This window comes from Gobio gobio (assembly GCF_949357685.1).
Source record: "Gobio gobio genome assembly, chromosome: 1".
Lineage (NCBI taxonomy): Eukaryota > Metazoa > Chordata > Actinopteri > Cypriniformes > Gobionidae > Gobio > Gobio gobio.
This window is the reverse complement of record NC_137097.1, coordinates 6,764,570-6,784,475: the sequence shown is the minus strand read 5'-3', so window position 1 is coordinate 6,784,475 and position 19,906 is coordinate 6,764,570. Positions and strand designations below refer to the sequence as shown.

Here is a 19,906-nt window from a genome sequence, read left to right as displayed (position 1 = left end):
AATTTTTTCCACTTCACAGGACTTTGACATCCTGAGTGAAAGGAATGATCTGTGGTGTGTTCCACTTGGCTTCTTTCAATGTAGTTATAGCACCAGCAGAAATGTACTCATTCCACCTTGCCTGGTGTATTTTCCTGAAGTCTCGGGCACACTCAGCACGCTCATGATCTCCATACATCATGGCATTACTCTGAAATATCGGTGTATTTGGAAAATAATGAATTTTTTCCACTTCAGCTGTGGTAAAGTATGCAAACAGCGTGAGCGTCTCTTATTTTTAATGTCTACACTTTTATCTTCACATCTTTTAATTTAGCTACATTTCTTACAAAAAGAGCATAATGTGCAAAGTGTTGAAGTGTTTGTGCCTCCCTACAAACCACCCTTTCTTTTAAGAGTCGTGATCCTGTTCCGCACAATTTTTCACACCAGTCCATGTTCGCTGCTTCAAAGCTTCTGGCTCTGCGTCACTACGGGAAGCAGAAAGTGTCTGACATCACATCTCAGTTTTCAGCTCTTCTCGTCTGCACACGGCAACTCTCACCAATAGGTTACATCCAGCCACAGCCCATGTCCAGTATAGCTATTCACTCTTCCCTTTTTTATCATCTTTACATTCTCCCCTCCCTCTATGACAGAAATATCAAAAAGTTTAACATGACATTTCATCCAACTTCATTGTAACTGAACAAAGAAAATGGACTATCTTACTATTCTCTACTTCTTCATTAGCCTTCTTATACTCTAACTTTTTACTTTATATTCGGTTTCATTCCATCCACAAAATATTTCTACATCCTCATTTCTTTTAATTTAGCTCCATTTCTTACAAAAAGAGCATAATGTGCAAAGTGTTAAAGTGTTTGTGCCTCCCTACAAACCACCCTTTCTTTTAAGAGTTGTGATCCTGTTCCGCACATAATTTTTCACACCAGTCCATGTTCGCTGCTTCAAAGCTTCTGGCTCTGCGTGAATGCATCTTTCACAGTCTTGCTTACCAGGAACTTTGCATGTCTTGATGAAACTCATCATGTGTCTCTCTACTGCTTTTACCTCACTGTCCTCCCATTTCTTTTTTGGAGCATTTGAAGAACCTATGAAATAATTAAAAAGTAAATTCTCATAACACATTCTTATTACAACTAAATCGGTGAGTAAAGAGCAAATCAAGACTGTGTCCTAATACATATATTTTTTGAATTTGTCTGGATATTGCTGAATTTGTCTGGACATTGCTGGATATATAGCTAATTCATGTTGATTTGATTATTGTTGTTTGTGCAATGTAGAGATTTTGCTTACCTTGATCCTCCTGTGAAACAGCTTGATCAGATTGAACAAGTTGATCAGTCTGTACTGGTGCTGGTGCTGTTGTCTGAGATAGGTCACTGGAATCCTCCTCATCATCACTTGACATGGAATCACCTTGGGCCTCAAGTTGCTCTTAATAATTAATTAACAAAAAATGAACAATTTATTGCTTATACCTAGCATCTGTGACATGAATATATGCATTGTTTTGCAAATATGTACAGCACAGATACACACAGAGCAAGTATACTCATACCATTTGGGTCGATTTCAATGTCATCAAGTTTCTTTCCTTTGTAGTCAGACAGTGTTCCTTTCTCCATGGCCATTAGGACTTTACTCATTTTTGCCAGCTGCAGTGTTCCCTCCGGTAACCGATAATACTGTCTGTGGATTCTGATATCGTGACCAAGGAAATCAGCCAGTTGGTCTGCTTCATTCTCATCAAGGTTAAGAATTTTAGACATGGTTGCTATGTGTTTCCTGAGCCTAGTTGATGACAGTGCTTCAGGGTTCTTTATGCCACATTCGCAAGCAGCTTTGCTGATGCACTCTCCTCCTCTGTAGGCAGACATTGCTCCACATCTGGCAAACATAAAGGGATTCTCTGTTGGAACACCACAAAGCTCACGCATTTCAACGAGCAGCTCCAAAGCAGAAACCATGGAAGGCTTAAGGAGCACAGGAACCTTTCTCCCTCGTTTACCGCGGATCTCAACTCTTGTGAAGTGCAGACACAGCTTCCTCTCAAACTCAGACAGACAGATGGCAATGTCTTTATGTAGCTCAGAAGAATCCCTGCTTTTAAAAGCTGACAAAAGCATCCGGGATACTTCACCTTCTCTCCTTCGGTTGAACAGGATGACCTGGGACAGCGTGACCTTGGCTAGAGCAGCGTAGTTGTCAGCAGAAGGGCAAGATCTGAGCTTACTTAGGAGCTCATTGTGTTTCTTTTCAAGATGTGTGTGCAGGACTTTGACATCCTGAGTGAAAGGAATTATCTGTGGTGTGTTCCACTTGGCTTCTTTCAATGTAGTTATAGCACCAGCAGAAATGTACTCATTCCACCTTGCCTGGTGTATTTTCCTGAAGTCTCGGGCACACTCAGCACGCTCATGATCTCCATTCATCATGGCATTACTCTCAACAATGCTAGATATCTTGTTTAAAGAATGCCCAAGTTTGAGAGCTAAAGAAGGAATGCGGTAGGAGTTTTTCTCTTCATCATACCCAGACACAACTTTAACTGCTGCTATGACATGTTTGAAGTCTACCATTGTTCTCAGTGGGGTAATCTTCCTTGCTTCAAGAAGAAGTCTGCCTACTTCTCTCATCTTCTGTCTGATGTAGTCATGTTTGGTCACATCAGACCCCATCCTGTTGAACATGTGCTCCCCCAGCTGCATGATGCATCTGTCAGAATGAACTGCACGCGAAACTTCATCATAGTTCATAAAGGACAGTATTTTCTTGAATCCATTGCTCACTTCTAAGCCGACTGGTGTGTTTAGAGCACACATGGATCGAACTCTTTTCCTGCCCTGGGCATCATCATTTTTTGGTTTCAGGGGACAGTTTTTGATATGTTTCCATTGATATGTTTCCAAAGGCTGCGCTTGTTATAAAGCCCTTGGCAGTATATGCAGTGAATAAATTCTTTGGCTCTTTGTCTATTTTTTGGTCGGTAGCAGGCAATCATCTCCCCATGTCCTTGTCTCACCACATCGGTGTTGTGGGCAAAGTTTCCCTTTTTTCTAAGGAGGTTTAACTGGACTCGTCTTTCTTTGGAATGTTTTGGAAATGCTACTGCCTTTACAACCCCCACTTCGTTGCGATGGACAAACTCAAGGTGTCTGGCCATTTTTGAATATGGCTTACAGCAATAAAGGCAATACTGCTTTTTGTTGTACGACTTGCGTTCCTGCTTTGGTGATGGCATTGACTGAATAAAACTCTTATTACCAGATAAGGTGTTTGTCTCTTTAGATTGGCATTTCATCTTTTTTGGTGATGGTGCGGTCATAAATTGATCAGATAAACTACCTGCCTCTTTGGGAGATATTGGATGTATCAAAGCACTTTTGACCATGTCATGTCCAGAAGAACTACCATCCGAATCATCTGAGCTGATTTTTGGTATGTAGTCAACATCGCTGTAGTCTGTGACATCGCTGTAGTCTGTATCACAGATGACACTTCCTGAATACTGATTGAGAGAATTTAACACTTACTCAAATAGTACAAAATGGTTTGTGTTTTTTTTCAATTATATTTTTTAGTGATCACACGAGTACACCACTGCCAAAATCTAACAGAACAGGTAGTATGTGGGCATAGTAGGGATGGGACGAAATATCGTTTGACAAAATATCGCGATACAATAACGTGACGAAACGCATCGAGGTCGAAAAAAAATGGATCGCGAAATAAAGATAGATGGCACTGCTGCATGATTTGCGTAGTATATAGATAATTTAGTGTATTATATGTGTGTGTATGTATATAGGGCTGACATACAGTCTATGGTGGCAGGCTGGCAGGACCATCTGCTGATCAAGCAGGGTAAAACTAAATGAAAAAATATATATCCGGGGAACGGTGCGGTACGTCGTCACGTCAAGTCAGCGCATGTTGCAACAACAACACTGCAGTCTACAGCGAGCTAACAAATAGCATTAGTACCAACTGCCTTGCTCCCAAACAGCCGACCATGGTCAAATGAGGTCGAAATTGAGGACGCTCCGCCTGGATACAAGTCATGTCTGGCAGTATTTTGGCTTTCTCATTAAAAAAGACAAAGACGGCAATAGAGTAACTGACAAGACTAAAACTGTGTGTAAAGGCGGGCGTACACGGTGCGAGTTCGGACACTCGGGAGGTCGTGAGATATTGCACACGTTACGAGTCAGTTAAAATGATAATCACGTCAAAGCAGCTGGTACACGGCACGACTGTCCGCATGAGTTTTATCCCGAGCCGGCGGCAATCACGTGAGCCTTTGCGCTTAACACAGAGACCGGAGCTTTCAATGTTGCAGCTATAGCTTCAGATAGAAAAATGACGGAAATATTGTGCAAATGATTTGTTGAAAAGCAACAGTAGCCATTCCGTTAAACATAACTTATGAGAGAGAGAGAGAGATAGAGGATTTTGAATTTCAAAATCTATTTATTACAAAAAGTACACACTGTTAAAAGAGAGACAGTGTTTGCACACACTGTGTGGTTGCTGCCACGGAGATATAGCCCCATCGATCTAACCTGCGTGGTTGTGTATGATTTGGCAATAAGTTGTTGTTATACAGTAATATTTTTGTCTTTTTTTTTCCTTTTTTGATATCGTATCGTGACGTATCGTATCGTGACCCTGGCATATCGAGGTGCATCATATCGTGAGTTTTAGTGTATCGTCCCATCCCTAGGGCATAGTGGGTATGGCAGTGGATCATGTAACATTACTTTTCATCATTTGCGGATACTGGCAAGCAAAGCCATGATTATGCAAAAAATATTGAGCGTATAAATTATCACATGGCAAGACACATACCTGTCTTTTTCTTGATGGCCTTAAAGAGGATATCTGGAAGAGGAGAAATACAAATAAATATAAATAATATATAATTTCATATAATCTATTGTTAGTTCTACCAGTCCAAAAATGAATCTACCCACCTCCCTTAATGAGGGGGTCTCAGACGCCTGTGATGAGTGAACCACAGGTGTTGATGCAGCACAGGGTGAAGATGAGGATGATGAAGGCGGCGATGAAGGCTGTGCAGGTGAGGATGAGGAGTATAAGGGCTGTGCAGGCGAGGATGAGGAGCATAAGGGCTGCACATGAGAAGGTGATGAGGGCTGTAGAGGTGAGGATGAGGAGCATAAGGGCTGCAGAGATGAGGATGATGAGGGCTGCACATGAGAAGGCGATGAGGGCTGCACAGGCAAGGATGAGTATAAGGGCTGCACAGGCGAGGATGAGGAGCATAAGGGCTGCAGAGATGAGGATGATGAGGGCTGCGCATGAGAAGGCGATGAGGGCTGCACAGGCAAGGATGAGTATAAGGGCTGCACAGGCGAGGATGAGGAGCATAAGGGCTGCAGAGATGAGGATGATGAGGGCTGCACATGAGAAGGCGATGAGGGCTGCACAGGCAAGGATGAGTATAAGGGCTGCACAGGCGAGGATGAGGAGCATAAGGGCTGCAGAGATGAGGATGATGAGGGCTGCACATGAGAAGGCGATGAGGGCTGCGCAGGCGAGGATGAGGAGCATAAGGGCTGCAGAGGCGAGGATGATGAGGGCTGCGCATGAGAAGGCGATGAGGGCTGCACAGGCAAGGATGAGTATAAGGGCTGCACAGGCGAGGATGAGGAGCATAAGGGCTGCAGAGATGAGGATGATGAGGGCTGCACATGAGAAGGCGATGAGGGCTGCACAGGCAAGGATGAGTATAAGGGCTGCACAGGCGAGGATGAGGAGCATAAGGGCTGCAGAGATGAGGATGATGAGGGCTGCACATGAGAAGGCGATGAGGGCTGCACAGGCAAGGATGAGTATAAGGGCTGCACAGGCGAGGATGAGGAGCATAAGGGCTGCAGAGATGAGGATGATGAGGGCTGCACATGAGAAGGCGATGAGGGCTGCGCAGGCGAGGATGAGGAGCATAAGGGCTGCAGAGGCGAGGATGATGAGGGCTGCGCATGAGAAGGCGATGAGGGCTGCACAGGCAAGGATGAGTATAAGGGCTGCACAGGCGAGGATGAGGAGCATAAGGGCTGCACAGCCGAGGTTGAAGGTGACATGGGTGGCGCAGGAGGTGTTGACGGTGATGAGGACAGGGCAGGAGGGCATGAGGTTGATAAGGCCATTATAGAGGTGAACAAAGCACAAGGTGCAGATGAAGAGGGTGCATCAGATGTGGATGCGACTGAGGATGACTGTAACAGTCTTGATTGAAACTGCTTCTGCAGATATAATAAGAGGTATTTAGCTTAAATAAGAATAGAATGCACTTTAACAATATTGAAAACTGTGGCACCCATATAAGACAAGAACAAACACACTGTAGGGGTGATCAAAAAATAAAGAAACATGTTTTGCACATTTCAAAGCAAAGATCATTAATAAAGTAATGAAATAAAAAACTCTAACCAAACATTTATACAAACTTTACATACAAATTGTGACAATAGTCACATTAAGAGTTACATTGGTTCAGACATTAAAACACTGAACAAATAACTAGTTAAAGGATTAGTTCACTTCATAAATAATTTCCTGATAGTTTACTCTCCTCCACGTCATCCAAGATGTTCATGTCTTTCTTTCTTTAGTGAAAAAGAAATTAAGATTTTTGAGTAAAACATTCCAGGACTTTACACCATATAGTGACTTCAATGGAGTCCAATGGGATAAAGGTCCAAATGTGAGTTTCAGTGCAGCTTCAAAGTCTCGACACGATGCCAGCCGAGGAATAAGAGTCGCATCTAGACAAACCAGCAGCAATTTTATAAAAATACTAAACATTTATATACTTTTAACCATAAATGCTTGCACTAGCTGTAATGCGTCACACATTACGTAATCACGTTGAAAGGTCATGCGGAAGGTAGGCAGAAGTACTGATCCAGTGTTTACAAAGCGAACGTGCAAAGACAGAGTCAAACGCCATTTAAACAATGATGTCGAATGATTTTGAAGTTGGATGAGAAAACAAGTTGTTTATTTTTGTTAAAAAACGGTCGCTGGTTTGGCTAGATAAGACTCTTATTCCTCGGCTAGAGGTAGTAAGTAGGGCTGTCACTGTTTATTCGATATTCGAATATGCATTCGAACATGACGTGAAATATCCGTAATCAAACTATAAATAAACTATCCGGTTTTTAAAGTGCCATGTAGCGCATTTTTTACAGTCTATGATTAGACCGTTTGTTTTTTTATTTTATTGTTTGCCATAAGGAGATTAAAAACTAAATGCCGGAACCTCCTCTCTCCGCAGACAGCAACACTGCACTGAGAGACACAGACTGTAACAAATACCTACTTCTCTCAACATCGACGCGCAAATACCTGTGTGTGCCAGGCACGTCTGTGCACTTCGAACGAGTGTTCTCCACCGCAGGGAACAAAATAAATAAAACTTGCGTGCAAATGAATGAATGTAATGCGGAACGACACGATAAGTGGGTTCTTTAGGGACACCTAATCTGTAGCCCCGCATTTGTTTATACTTTCGCTTGCCTCCGCAGCACGAGCCTCCGCTGACTGCGTGCGCGCCTCCCCAAATGGACTAGGCATTCTCGGCGTGCTCGCCGGTATAGGCCTACTATTCTTTGAAACGACAGGGTACGACGCGGTGCAATTGTCCTCTAAACCATCAGGAATCAGCGGTGAGAAGTAAGGTACACCCGTGGATGTTTATTTTAGTACAAGAACACTTAAGTTCACTAAAACCACACTACAAAAGAATCATGTAAAGCAGTACACCAGATTTTTTGTTGTGACATTAGAAGAAAAAAATGGATATGAGAATGTAACCTACAACTATATTAACGTTATCTTACATATTATCTAAACATTTTTATTTAGTTTTGTGAATCTTTTTATTAAACATGGCCATTTATTTTTATTTAAAGGGCTTATGTCTGCTATTGTAGGCTCATGTTGTTAATGTAAGCAACTAATTTAGACGCAAGAACTGGGTGCCGGTGCTGTGAGATGTACATGCTCGGCCAGATTCGGCTTGCAGTCGTGCATCTTCGGATGCGGAGCCGCGCGCGCTAAAGCCATGCACTGCACACCACCACGAGACATGGGGCCTTGCGCACCCAACTGCCTACACCGACCGCAATGACAACATTTTTTGCCGCTTGTAGATATTCGAATACATTGCTTGATATTTGATATCCGTTCGAATTCGATTTTTCAAAAAAATTACAGCCCTAGTAGTAAGGTGCTAAATTTACTCCATACCATTTAAAGCTGCTGTCCATAACTTTTTTAGGTTAAAAATTATCCAAAATAAATGTTTGAGCAAGTACATAACCAGCCAGTGTTCAAAACTCTCTGCTTGCCTTAGCTCGATTCAAAACGGTAAGCCTGTAATAATGTTTTTAATTCCAGTGGTACTAGTGGATTTCCGTGGGAGATTCAAGCATTTTTTGTGTCATTACGTCACTTCTGTACACATAGAGAAGGAGTTTCAAATATATATTGTATTGTATGTGAGGATGATGGAGGTGGAGATTTATGACCTTTTCTCACAGCAGGGCTAAACGTGAAATTAAGATATAATTAAACTTATTAATTTGATGGCGGATCCAGAAATGTTCAAACAACAATCACCAGTGACAACTGAGTTTCACCCGTTGTAAAATGCAAAACACTTTGGACTTTTGGAGTGGCTACAGATAAAAAGAGAGTGCAACCGCCTGGCCCACGCGAAAACAAGGATAAATGTCTGAAGGGCATTAAATGTAATCACGCAATGCTGATGTTGTTAACATTAACAAATTGAGAACAAAGTATAGTTTGCACGGTTTGACGTGATATGACAAGCGATCGTTAGATTTAAGCAGTGTGATTTACTGCAATGCTTTTCCCCTTAGTTGGTCAGAACAAAAGTGGATGTTACTTACTTGTTCAGTGTCATTTTCCGGTGAACATTCTTATGTTGGTCATGACTCATACTTCCAAAAAGTATAATGCACTGTAATAAGTGCACTGTAAGTCGCTTTGGATAAAAGCGTCTGCCAAATGCATAAATTTAAATGTAAATGTAAATAATCTGTAATTGCGAATGACAGTATCCACACCGACGCGGTGACTGACAGCAGCGCGTTCTCCTCAAAATATTGGATTCATCCGAATGAATCCTGTGCCGTGTCAAAGCACAACCCACGTAAAGTTGATAATTCCACGAATGACTGCAATTGCAAATTTTGAACAGAAATGGCGACAAAGATGAAAAACTAGGACTGCAGCTTTAAATAATTTCTTTCTTTTTTTTTTTTTTTGGGTACATTTAAGTTTGGGTAAATACATTTCAAATGATACAGGTTCTGGATGAAGTGGATTTGCACCTACAAATCAACTATAACCAAACCATTCTGTGGTTTGCCAGCGATAAAGATATTTTCAATTTGAACACCTGAGCACCAGCTGATAGTGGTTGCCTGAGTTGCGTGTTCATTATTTTGGGGGCGGAGCAATGAAGGGAGGGGTGTGTTTGTTTGGGTGTCGATTTCAAATATTAAGTGTTTCTCAGAAATCATTACTGCACTTTTAACTAGCTGGCAGTAAACATCAGTAGATAGTTGCTGCATATTTGAGATGGTTACCGTTTTATTCCTTGATGTTCTTGCTTTGCCTGACTGCTTATGATTATCATTGCTGTTCACATTGTCCAATTCAGGAGAGGAAACAGAAGCTGCACAATGGGGCTGCATGTCAGAAAAGAAACCAGTGAATATCAAAATCAGAATATTTGTTAAGGACAAAAAAACTTGTTCATGTTCATTCCTCTAGCTGTCCTACACTTTATCTATCAGTCCACACACAACTCTATGCTAAAAGAGTCAATAATATAGAATAATGATACAGATGTTTTAAAGTGGACTTACCGATTTATGCGGGCGCAAACTGCTGGCTGGCTTTTTATCAGTGGATTCTGCTGATGCTTTATTCAAAGGCTTGAGAAATACGAGACCACAATCACATGGTAACTAATCAGAATTAGAGTAAAAGATTATCATGAATTACTGATCAATCTCTTCAGCATTTTATTGATAGTACCTTGACTCGCCATGGCCAATCTGAGTCTCCATAATTGTAAGTGATTTCCTCTCCTGGTAGAATGTCTCGTACAGCAAACAGACACAGGTGAGGTTTTCTGCTCACTTCAACAGTTCTCATTTTGCAAGTAGGATTTCTCGTCTCATCGTTTGCAAGTCTTCCCAAGGACGAATCTTCTTTAGATGCATCCATGCTATAAAAACATAAAATTACCACTAAACACTTATAATCGTAGTATATATGCTAGACATGTACAGTTATTTTTACAAGTGGTTCTGAACCTTAGTTCTAGGAACCCACCGCTCTGCATATGCTGTATGTCTCGTGTTTTAATCCACCTGATTCAGATGAGGAGTTCATCATCAGAACATGGTTCTATGAACTCAACTGAGTGCATCAGGTGAAGGAGACATACAGAATCTGCAGAGAGGAGGGTCTGAGAACCACTGATCTATATGACAGTGTACTGCAACATCCTCTCAGCTCTCAGATAAAGGCATCTAAAAGTTACCATTTTGTTCTCTTTAGGGAATACAGGGGGAATTTTTTTTTGATGACTCAAAGAAACTACACTCTGTACTCTATGTCAGTTCATGGTGAATTTGAAGTATTAGGGTGTGTCTGTTCACATTAGAGCCCTGCATTTCAGCCCGACGGGCCCCGACTTTTTTATGCCCCTAGGGCCGGGCTTCGTGCCAATTTTCACGTCATAGTTCACATGCGGGCCGGGCCGGGCCTCTGGCCTTATTTTTTTATTTGCCTTTTTTTATATTTTTAGACATTAATTAAAAAAAAATATGAGAAGTTGACGTCAATGATAGAAAAAAAAACATAGAAAGACATATCATAACCTGTTTTAATCTTATAATTACACTGACATTAGCCTGGTTAAAACCAGACCATTCTCAGTAGTAACTGAGTTAGGGTCTGGCAAAGCTTCATAGACACTTCATTTCCAAAGGGGCGTCACCAACGGACGTCGCTCAAATGCCTCTGGGCGCAATTGGATAGACCTAAAGCCAATCAGAGAGATGAAGGAGATGACAGAGACAGCGATAGGCTGCCTCCTTGTCATTTATGACTTAAGGTGTACAGCAAACAAGCTAATAAACCCAGAAATAAGTTTTTATAAGCTGTCAACCCCCAAAAAACGAGTGTTTAAGGACATAAAAGTGGATCAGGCAGTTAGACAGAGCGTGTCTCATTACTCTGAGAACGTACGCACACTGAAGGAGAACGTCATCGGCGACACTGGATAGCTTATCTTACAGAAATATATTAAATTGACATTTGGATATTTGACTCACCAGTGACAAAATGTTTAACTTACTGCACACGTAACTGTATTTTTAGTGCATACTGAGTGTCAGGAGCCCACAATTTAACTGTGTGAACAATTTCTAAAAAAAAATTTATTGAGAAGATTGATGCTATTAGATCAAATATATCATCTTCGCTGATTTTCCAACCTATTAATTTCGAGCGCCCTGCTGTCTTAAATCAGTTTGAGCCGGTGTCCCTTGTCTCATTGAGGGAGACTCTTGGTAAAATGAAATTATTTACATGTCACACTGACATTGTTCCTCCACGACTCTTAAAGGATGCATTTGATGCTATTAGCTCTTCGGTTCTTGCTATTATTAACAGTAGCCTGGCTACGGGAGTTGTACCCAAATCTTTTAAACATGCAGTGGTGGAACCGGTTATCAAGAAAAGTAATCTGGATCCATCAGTCTTTGCTAATTTTAGACCCATCTCTAGACTTTCGTTCTTGTCTAAATTACTCGAAAAGGTTGTATTTGAACAGTTGAATGCATTTTTATGTTTAAATGGTATCCACGAAGTGTTTCTATTTTAGAATTAACTTCAAAATTTAGATTTTTGTTAATTTTTAATTTTGAGTTTTTTTTTTAAATCACTTCATGGCCTTGCTCCTAAGTATATGTCAGAACTGATTAGGAAATACGCTCTGTCAAGAGCGCTTAGGTCTGCTGACCATTTGCTGTTGGTTGTCCCTCGTGTGAAACTAAAAAGCAGAGGTGAAAGAGCATTCGCTGTAGCTGGACCGAAGCTCTGGAATAGTTTGCCCCTGCATATCAGACAGGCTCAAACCCTTGCTATTTTTAAATCGAATCTCAAAACCTACTACTACAGTTTGGCATTTGATGCTATGTGAGAGTATTGTTTTATGGTTGTTTTTTTATTCCTTTTATTTTAAGTCATGTTGGTTGAGTGCATTATTGATAACGGATATGTGTGTACAGCACTTTGTTAAACACCTGTTTTTTAAAAAGTGCTATATAAATAAACTTTGACTTGACTTGACAATTTGCTCGTTCCAGTCTGTATCCACTTTTATGTCCTCCAAACGCTCATTTTTTGGGGTCGACAGCTTATAAAAACTTATTTCTGGGTTTATTTATCAGAACGACGGAGAAACATCTGAAACTCTGACAGCAATTCTCTGTTTGTGATTTCCTCGCTTCGCTGTCGTCATCGTGTAAAGCCCGTCCCAACGTTTCTGATTGGTGCCGTGATTTCTCGGCATTAGAAATGGGCTTGAATGGGCTCTTTGCCAGACTAACTTGCAGAGCAAATCTAAATTTGCCGGAAATTGTCTGGGTTTTCCCAGGCTACACTGACATATGACTGACATGACAGTCTCGCGCACGCGCACAGAAGGTTTGCGCAATTCGATTCACCTCACTGTGGATGCTGTTCTTTTTCTCCACGATGCTCTGTAAGAGACTGTTCTAACTTTTCGTTTGATTGAACTTCATTTTCGTTTAACTGTTGGAAACTACTGATATTTTTCGTTTGGTTGGACCTTATTTTCTTTTAACTGTTGGAAACTACTGGAAAAAAGAATGGCCATGTTCTGTGGTGCATTTTTGAGGTAACGTTAAGATAACCTACAAGTTTGTTTTGGAATTAATTTAATTTGTTTAGATTGTAGGCTATTGCTCATTTCGTTTGAGAGCGCTGTTGTGAGCAGCCATGGGCCTGCCACCAAAAAAAATTGTTTTAGCATACTCACTGTGGTTTAATAAATAAACATTTATTAAACTAACTGTCTGGATATGCTTTAAGTGTTTTATATCTATGGATTTTATTTTAGCCAAGTTAAGTAGCCTGTTAGCGTTGATTTTAGAGCCTTTTATGAGACTAGCTGCAGTTATGTCGTGATATCACCGTGTCGTGATTAGGTTTTGTCTGCTATATTTAGCCTACTTAGGCCTATTATTTATTAAATCTAGGCTAAATTTGGCTAATGAAACATTGATTAAAATTAAGATACAATTAATACAAAACGAAATTCACATCAAAGAAAGGCTTTGTGTTTTCTGTTTGAGGTTTCTATGAAAGTTTTAAAGCATGCTTTTAGTGCCGCTTTCAGAGCGGTCACGTCAACATTGTTTTTTCCTCAAACGCGAACACGAAAAATTAAATAAAATGAATATTTTATGTTCTGTGGAGAGCAGTAGCTTGGAGAGCTTACATTAGTAAGCTACAGGACATCGTCTTTCAAAAAAAAAGAATGCTGATGTTTTTTAGACTGTTAATGTGGTGCATTTAAATAAATGTGAACGCTGCCATCTGAAACCTGGTGCGACCAAACAAGCGGACTGAGATGCTGAAAAGAATTGTCTAAGTTGGCTTCCAAATGAACTCTGGTGCAGTTCAAATGAAATATGAACGTAACATGGACCAGAGACATGTAAATCAACTAAAAACAGAAAGATGTGACCCTAAAAAGGACAGACTGGTCAAGCATAACTTAGGTTCGACGATAGAAATGCCAATCTGAACACTAAGCGTATCCAGACCAAAAGAAATGAGCGAACAGAACTACAGGCATAAACTAAGTATCTTACTGTTCCAGATATTTTAGCATCCCTAATACATCAATCCAACAGTTCTGTACTCACCACCAATTTTTGCCATGCCACTGAAAATCAAACAGGAACGTGTTCTCAGCTTCAGTGTAGTGGTGAAATTTTAAAACTTATATGTAATATAAGCAATAGGCTGGAAGAAATGTCACTCCTTGAACCGGACGATAACATATTGCAGTTTCCGGTAACATCAGAGAAACAGCCCCCCTCACCAGACATGTTATTCCGCTCTACAGCATCCCCGCCTCTGAGCTTCACAGAGAAAATGGATTTTGTTTATACTGGAAACAGACAATCATACTCGATCGCTGCGAGCCCCCAGATATCAACCAAAAAGCGTCAAGGCCCACAACCACCAAAGACTGTAGGCCCAGCTCGCTCTGCACCTCCTCCTGTGAGATTTCTTCGGTCACAACGCCAGGGCACACACCCTCCTCCATCTGCACCAAAAACAACTGATACCAGCTCTCAGTGACGTGTTCTGGGTCCTCGCAAAGTCAACAGCAATCTTATCAAATGTTTACAAAACATGCGTGAATCCAGTGTGCCTTTATCTTTCTCTATTTCTGTTCTGTTACGTGATAGAAAGTCCAAGGCTTTCTCAGGCCGTATGGCAAACCCATCTAATCTGCTGCCTGTTAATTGTCAAACTAAGATTACTATGGGGGAAAAAATTAAAATTAATACTGTTAAGTTAGCACTCTTAAACATCCGTTCACTTAAAAACAAATCATTTCTAGTCAACGACTTAATATCCACAAACAACCTAGATTTTTTGCTTCTAAATGAAACGTGGCTAGAAGACAGCTGCAGTGCAACAGTCCTCAATGAAACAGCCCCTCCTAACTTTACTTTTATGAGTGTCTGCAGACCAGTCAGAAGGGGGGGGGGGTCGCAGCTCTATTTAAAGATGTTTATCAATGTAAGCAAGTATCATTTGGTGACTATTTGTCTCTAGAATATCTGGGCATTGTGCTAAAAGGTGCACCACGCATCTTGCTTATCATTATTTATAGGCCTCCGAAATATTCTCCGGCCTTTATTGATGACTTTACAGAGCTGTTATCAGCAATCTCATCTGAGTATGACTGTTTTGCTATTGCTGGGGATTTTAACATTCACATTGACAATGCTGAATCCAGTACAACAAAAGATCTCATGACTGTACTTAACACTTTTGATTTGACACAACATGTTCACGGACCCACACATGATCGTGGACACACTCTAGATTTACTTATCAGTAAGGGTCTAAATATTTCATCAATAGTTATTAAGGATGTGGCACTGTCTGATCATTTCTGTATTTTCTTTGATATATCAATCTCTCCTGCCATTGAAACTAGATCTGTCTCTATCAAAAAGAGATGCTTAAATGAGAACACTAGTGTGCTGTTTATGAAGGCTATATCTCTAACACCAAGCATATCTGCAGACTCTGTTGATTTTCTCCTTGACTCTTTTAACTCAAAAGTTAAGGGTGTAATTGATGATATTGCTCCTGTAAAAGCCAGGAAAAAGATTGGCAAACAAAAAGCACCCTGGAGAAACTCAACAGCAGTGCAATTAATGAAAAGACAATGCAGGAAATCTGAACGCATGTGGCGAAAGACAAAACTTGTAGTCCATTATAAGATCTATAAAGACAGTCTTCGTGCTTTCAATGTGGAACTAGGCAAAGCTAGACAGACCTTCTTTTCAAATATTATAAACAGAAACATAAACAACACACGCACTCTTTTTGCTACTGTAGAGAGACTAACAAACCCCCCGAGTCACATTCCCAGTGAAATGCTCTCAGACAGCAAATGTAGTGAGTTTGCTTCCTTCTTCTCCGAGAAAATCATTAATATCAGAAATGCGATCAGCACATCCTTGAGTTTCTCTGGGGTGAATCAGATCAGACCACAGCCTCAAAAAGTTACTATGACTGATTTCAAAGCAATTGATGGTAAAATTTTAGAAGAAACAGTACAGCACCTTAAAACATCAACCTGCGCCCTTGACACACTCCCCACTTCTTTTTTCAAAAGTGTGTTTAACTGTTTAGAAGCAGATCTTCTCGAAGTGGTAAACTCCTCACTTCTTTCTGGGACTTTTCCAAACTCCCTAAAAACCGCAGTAGTAAAGCCTCTCCTGAAAAAGAGAAATCTGGATAACTCCATACTGAGCAACTACAGACCAATCTCAAATCTCCCCTTCATAGGCAAGATCATTGAAAAAGTTGTTTTCAGTCAGCTGAACAAATTCTTGAACTCAAACGGATACTTTGACAATTTTCAATCTGGTTTCCGACCGCATCACAGCACAGAGACAGCGCTCATAAAGATTATAAATGATATTCGCCTCAATACAGATACAGGCAAAACATCAATTCTGGTACTACTGGACCTCAGTGCTGCATTCGACACTGTTGACCACAAAATACTTCTTGACAGGCTAGAAAATTGGGTTGGGCTTTCTGGAATGGTCCTCAAATGGTTCAGGTCATACTTAGAAGGGAGAGGTTATTATGTGAGTATAGGTGACCATAAGTCTGAGTGGACATCCATGACATGCGGAGTCCCACAAGGGTCAATTCTTGCACCACTCCTATTCAATCTGTATATGCTGCCACTCAGCCAAATAATGAAGAATAACAAAATGGCTTACCACAGCTATGCTGACGACACCCAGATCTACTTAGCCCTATCACCTAATGACTACAGCCCCATTGACTCTCTATGTAAATGCATTGATGAAGTTAACAGTTGGATGTGCCAAAACTTTCTTCAGTTAAACAAAGACAAAACTGAAATTACTACATTTGGAAACAAAGATGAAATTCTCAAGGTGAATGCATATCTTGAGGCTAAAGGCCTGAAATCAAAAAATCAAGTCAGGAATCTTGGTGTGATTTTGGAGTCAGACCTGAGTTTCAATAGTCATGTCAAAGCAATAACTAAATCCGCTTACTATCATCTCAAAAATATATCAAGAATTAGATGCTTTGTTTCCAGGCAAGACTTAGAGAAACTCGTTCATGCTTTTATTACCAGCAGGGTGGACTATTGTAATGGTCTCCTCACCGGCCTTCCCAAAAAGACCATTAGACAGCTGCAGCTCATACAGAACGCTGCTGCCAGGATCCTGAGCAGAACCAGAAAATATGACCATATCACACCAGTCCTCAGATCTTTACACTGGCTTCCAGTTACATTTAGGATCGATTTTAAAGTGCTATTACTTGTATATAAATCACTCAATGACCTAGGACCTCAATACATTGCAGATATGCTGATTAAATACAAACCCAACAGATCACTCAGATCATCAGGATCAAGTCAGTTAGAAATACCAAGGGTTCACTCAAAGCAAGGAGAGTCTGCTTTTAGCTATTATGCCAGCCGTAGCTGGAACCAGCTTCCTGAACAGATCAGATGTGCTCCAACAGTAGCCACTTTCAAATCCAGACTCAAAACACATCTGTTCAGCTGTGCATTTACTGAATGAGCACTGTGCCACTGTACGTGCTTTGTCCGAACTGCTTGCATTTTAATTTATATGCTTAAATTTAACCCTGTTTTATTTTTAATTATACTCTATATTTTTATCTTTCAATATTTTCTTTATTTTTTATTTCTTTTAATTCCTATTATAACTGTAATATTTTTATTTCATTTCTGTGTAAAGCACTTTGAATTGCCACTGTGTATGAAATGTGCTATACAAATAAACTTGCCTTGCCTTGCCTTGCCTTGCCTTGCCTTGCCTAGTGTTCAGTTCGGTCCAGACTCTCCTGTGAACTCAGAAGTTCACCTCTGTATTCAAGAACAAAATCACCTCTGAAAAAAGCTCCAGTGGTGAAAACTCCACGCCCTGAAGAGCAGAAATACATTAGCTTCAGTTTCTTTAATGTCAACTATTATTTTGATTATTACTAAAAGTTCTCTACCATATGATGTACATTATATGATGTAGAAGGGAAATTACTGAAGGAAAATAGTCAGCCAGGCTAATCTCAAAGCATGCTTTGCTTTTCATACTTTTAAGTCTTAAAATTCTACAGTTAAAATTACATAAATTTTCTTACACAAACAATATTATCATGGCTATATATTGTTTAAAACAGAGTGCTGCAGTGATGGCGTATTTTTGCAGGCCAACCCGGTAGTTCACCTCCCCTAGTTCCCTCCACAAAAACCTTATAGGATTTTAGAACCCTATATAAAATCCATATCCTTGTGTAATAATGTTTCTACATTGTTGCAATTAAGGCTGGGCGATTTTTATCGATTCTGCGATATAAATCGATATTTTTTTTCCCAAGAAAGTATCGATTTTTAAGCCGCGAGTAACGATACATATAGTCCCATTCAAATCCCCCGTGTTTACCCCCGTTCGCGTTGCAGGACGAGCGATTTGTATGGCGTCTCAAAACTCGCGCACATACAATCTAGGCGCGTGCACAGGATACGCGGGCAAAGAACAGTATCCGCGCACAGAATGGCATCCTCGCACGTGTGATTTGGTCAGCCAGCCGCTATAGTCTCGTGCTGATGCTGATAGCGTGCTGAATCTGATGCTCGTTAGAACAGCTGATGCGCTGTTCTAACGAGCGCTTTTCTGAGCACGAACACGTGAAGCACATAGGCACTATCAGCCTGTCTAACAGCGCAGAGTAACCTGGGCCTGGTTACTGGACTAAGTTATATTTCGAGTCTTATTGCGCTAATACACAAGGTTTACATAAACAAAGTTGGTTATGTCTAAAGTGAAAGCAAAAAATCTGACGCATCACGTGAGACACAGTAGCCAATAGTAAACATTCTGCTGCTTGTCCTTAAAGGGAAAGTTCACGCAAAAATAAAAATTCTGTCATTATTTACTCACTCTAATGTTGTTCCAAACCTGTATTCATTTCTTTATTGTGCTGAACACAAAAGAAGATATTATTTTGAAGAATGTGGGTAACCAGACAGTTGCTGGTCCCCATTGACTTCCATAGGAAAAAAATACTATAGTTCGTCCCTGGGGTACATCAACTGTTTGGTTATACACCCTTACACACATTCTTCAAAATAACTTTTCAACTTTTATTTTCAACAGAAGAAAGAAACTTATCCGAGTTTAAAACAAGAGAGAGAGTAAATGATGACCATTAAAATTTTGGGAGAACTATTCCTTTAATGTTAATAAAACACAAAGAGGAAATCACTCACTGTTCTTGACTGAGAATTTTAATAAGAATCAATGTACAATTTATAATTTAATATTTGTTCATTTAATTACTTTCTTCAATGCTACTGTTAATACACCTAGCTTCTTCTTAATAACAAAGAAAATAATGCCTTTATGATCATTATGACTTTAATAATGATTTTTATCTTCGCCACTTTGGCCTAAATGTCTGCCATTCTTATATTGTGTTACCTATAAGGCTTTATTTTTAAAATAGGGACATTAGTTTGGCTGTAATGCTCAGTCACTTGCAAAATAGTAAAACCAACATGAAAAATAATCATGATAAAATCGTGAATCGTGATTTTCCTGAAAAAAATTGTGATATGATATTTTTGCCATATCGCCCACCCCTACGTCCCCTTTAAATCTTTCAGAAAATGATGCAAGTGTATCGAATTATATCGAATCGTATCGTTGGCTGAATATCGTGATATATATCATATCGTGAGCTGAATATCGTGTATCGTATCGTGAGATTAGTGTATCGCTACAGCCCTAGTTGCAATGTATGTTTGACTGATTGTGTGCCGTGTACATCCCTTAGGCCTTGTGTCCAGCAAAGCATTTTAGCCAGCTGAAAAGCATTTTGGCAGCACAGCGTTTTTTTTCAGTTGAGATGCTTCATTGCTATGATACAGAATATCCACGGCATAGTTTACTTGTAACTGATTTCACAGATAATA

General features: G+C 40.2%; 1 protein-coding gene and 1 pseudogene across 2 annotated transcripts in view; one reads left to right on the top strand and one right to left on the bottom strand.

Moving 5' to 3' along the window:
• The window catches only part of LOC307143792, an 838,852-nt pseudogene that overhangs the window by 504,751 nt on the left and 314,195 nt on the right, over positions 1–19,906 (top strand). The window lies entirely within an intron of this gene.
• On the bottom strand, positions 590–14,060 carry LOC307135480 (uncharacterized protein). Its single transcript, XM_079831969.1, has 11 exons — positions 14,034–14,060; positions 10,105–10,297; positions 9,933–10,001; positions 9,651–9,752; positions 5,897–6,275; positions 5,025–5,846; positions 4,858–4,890; positions 3,355–3,489; positions 1,568–2,737; positions 1,303–1,443; positions 590–1,094 (listed from the first exon to the last, which is right to left on the bottom strand). The coding sequence occupies exons 2-11, from the start codon at positions 10,294–10,296 to the stop codon at positions 874–876; spliced, it is 3,264 nt and encodes a 1,087-aa protein (XP_079688095.1). The 5' UTR covers position 10,297; positions 14,034–14,060; the 3' UTR covers positions 590–873.

Coding starts and splice junctions, on each gene's coding strand:
- LOC307135480 (XM_079831969.1), bottom strand. CDS start 10,296: ATGGATGCATCTAAAGAAGATTCGTCCTTGGGAAGACTTGCAAACGAT. Junction 6,276..9,650: donor GAACATCAAGGAATAAAACG/GTAACCATCTCA, acceptor TTATATCTGCAG/AAGCAGTTTCAATCAAGACT. Junction 4,891..5,024: donor GTGCTGCATCAACACCTGTG/GTTCACTCATCA, acceptor CTCCTCTTCCAG/ATATCCTCTTTAAGGCCATC.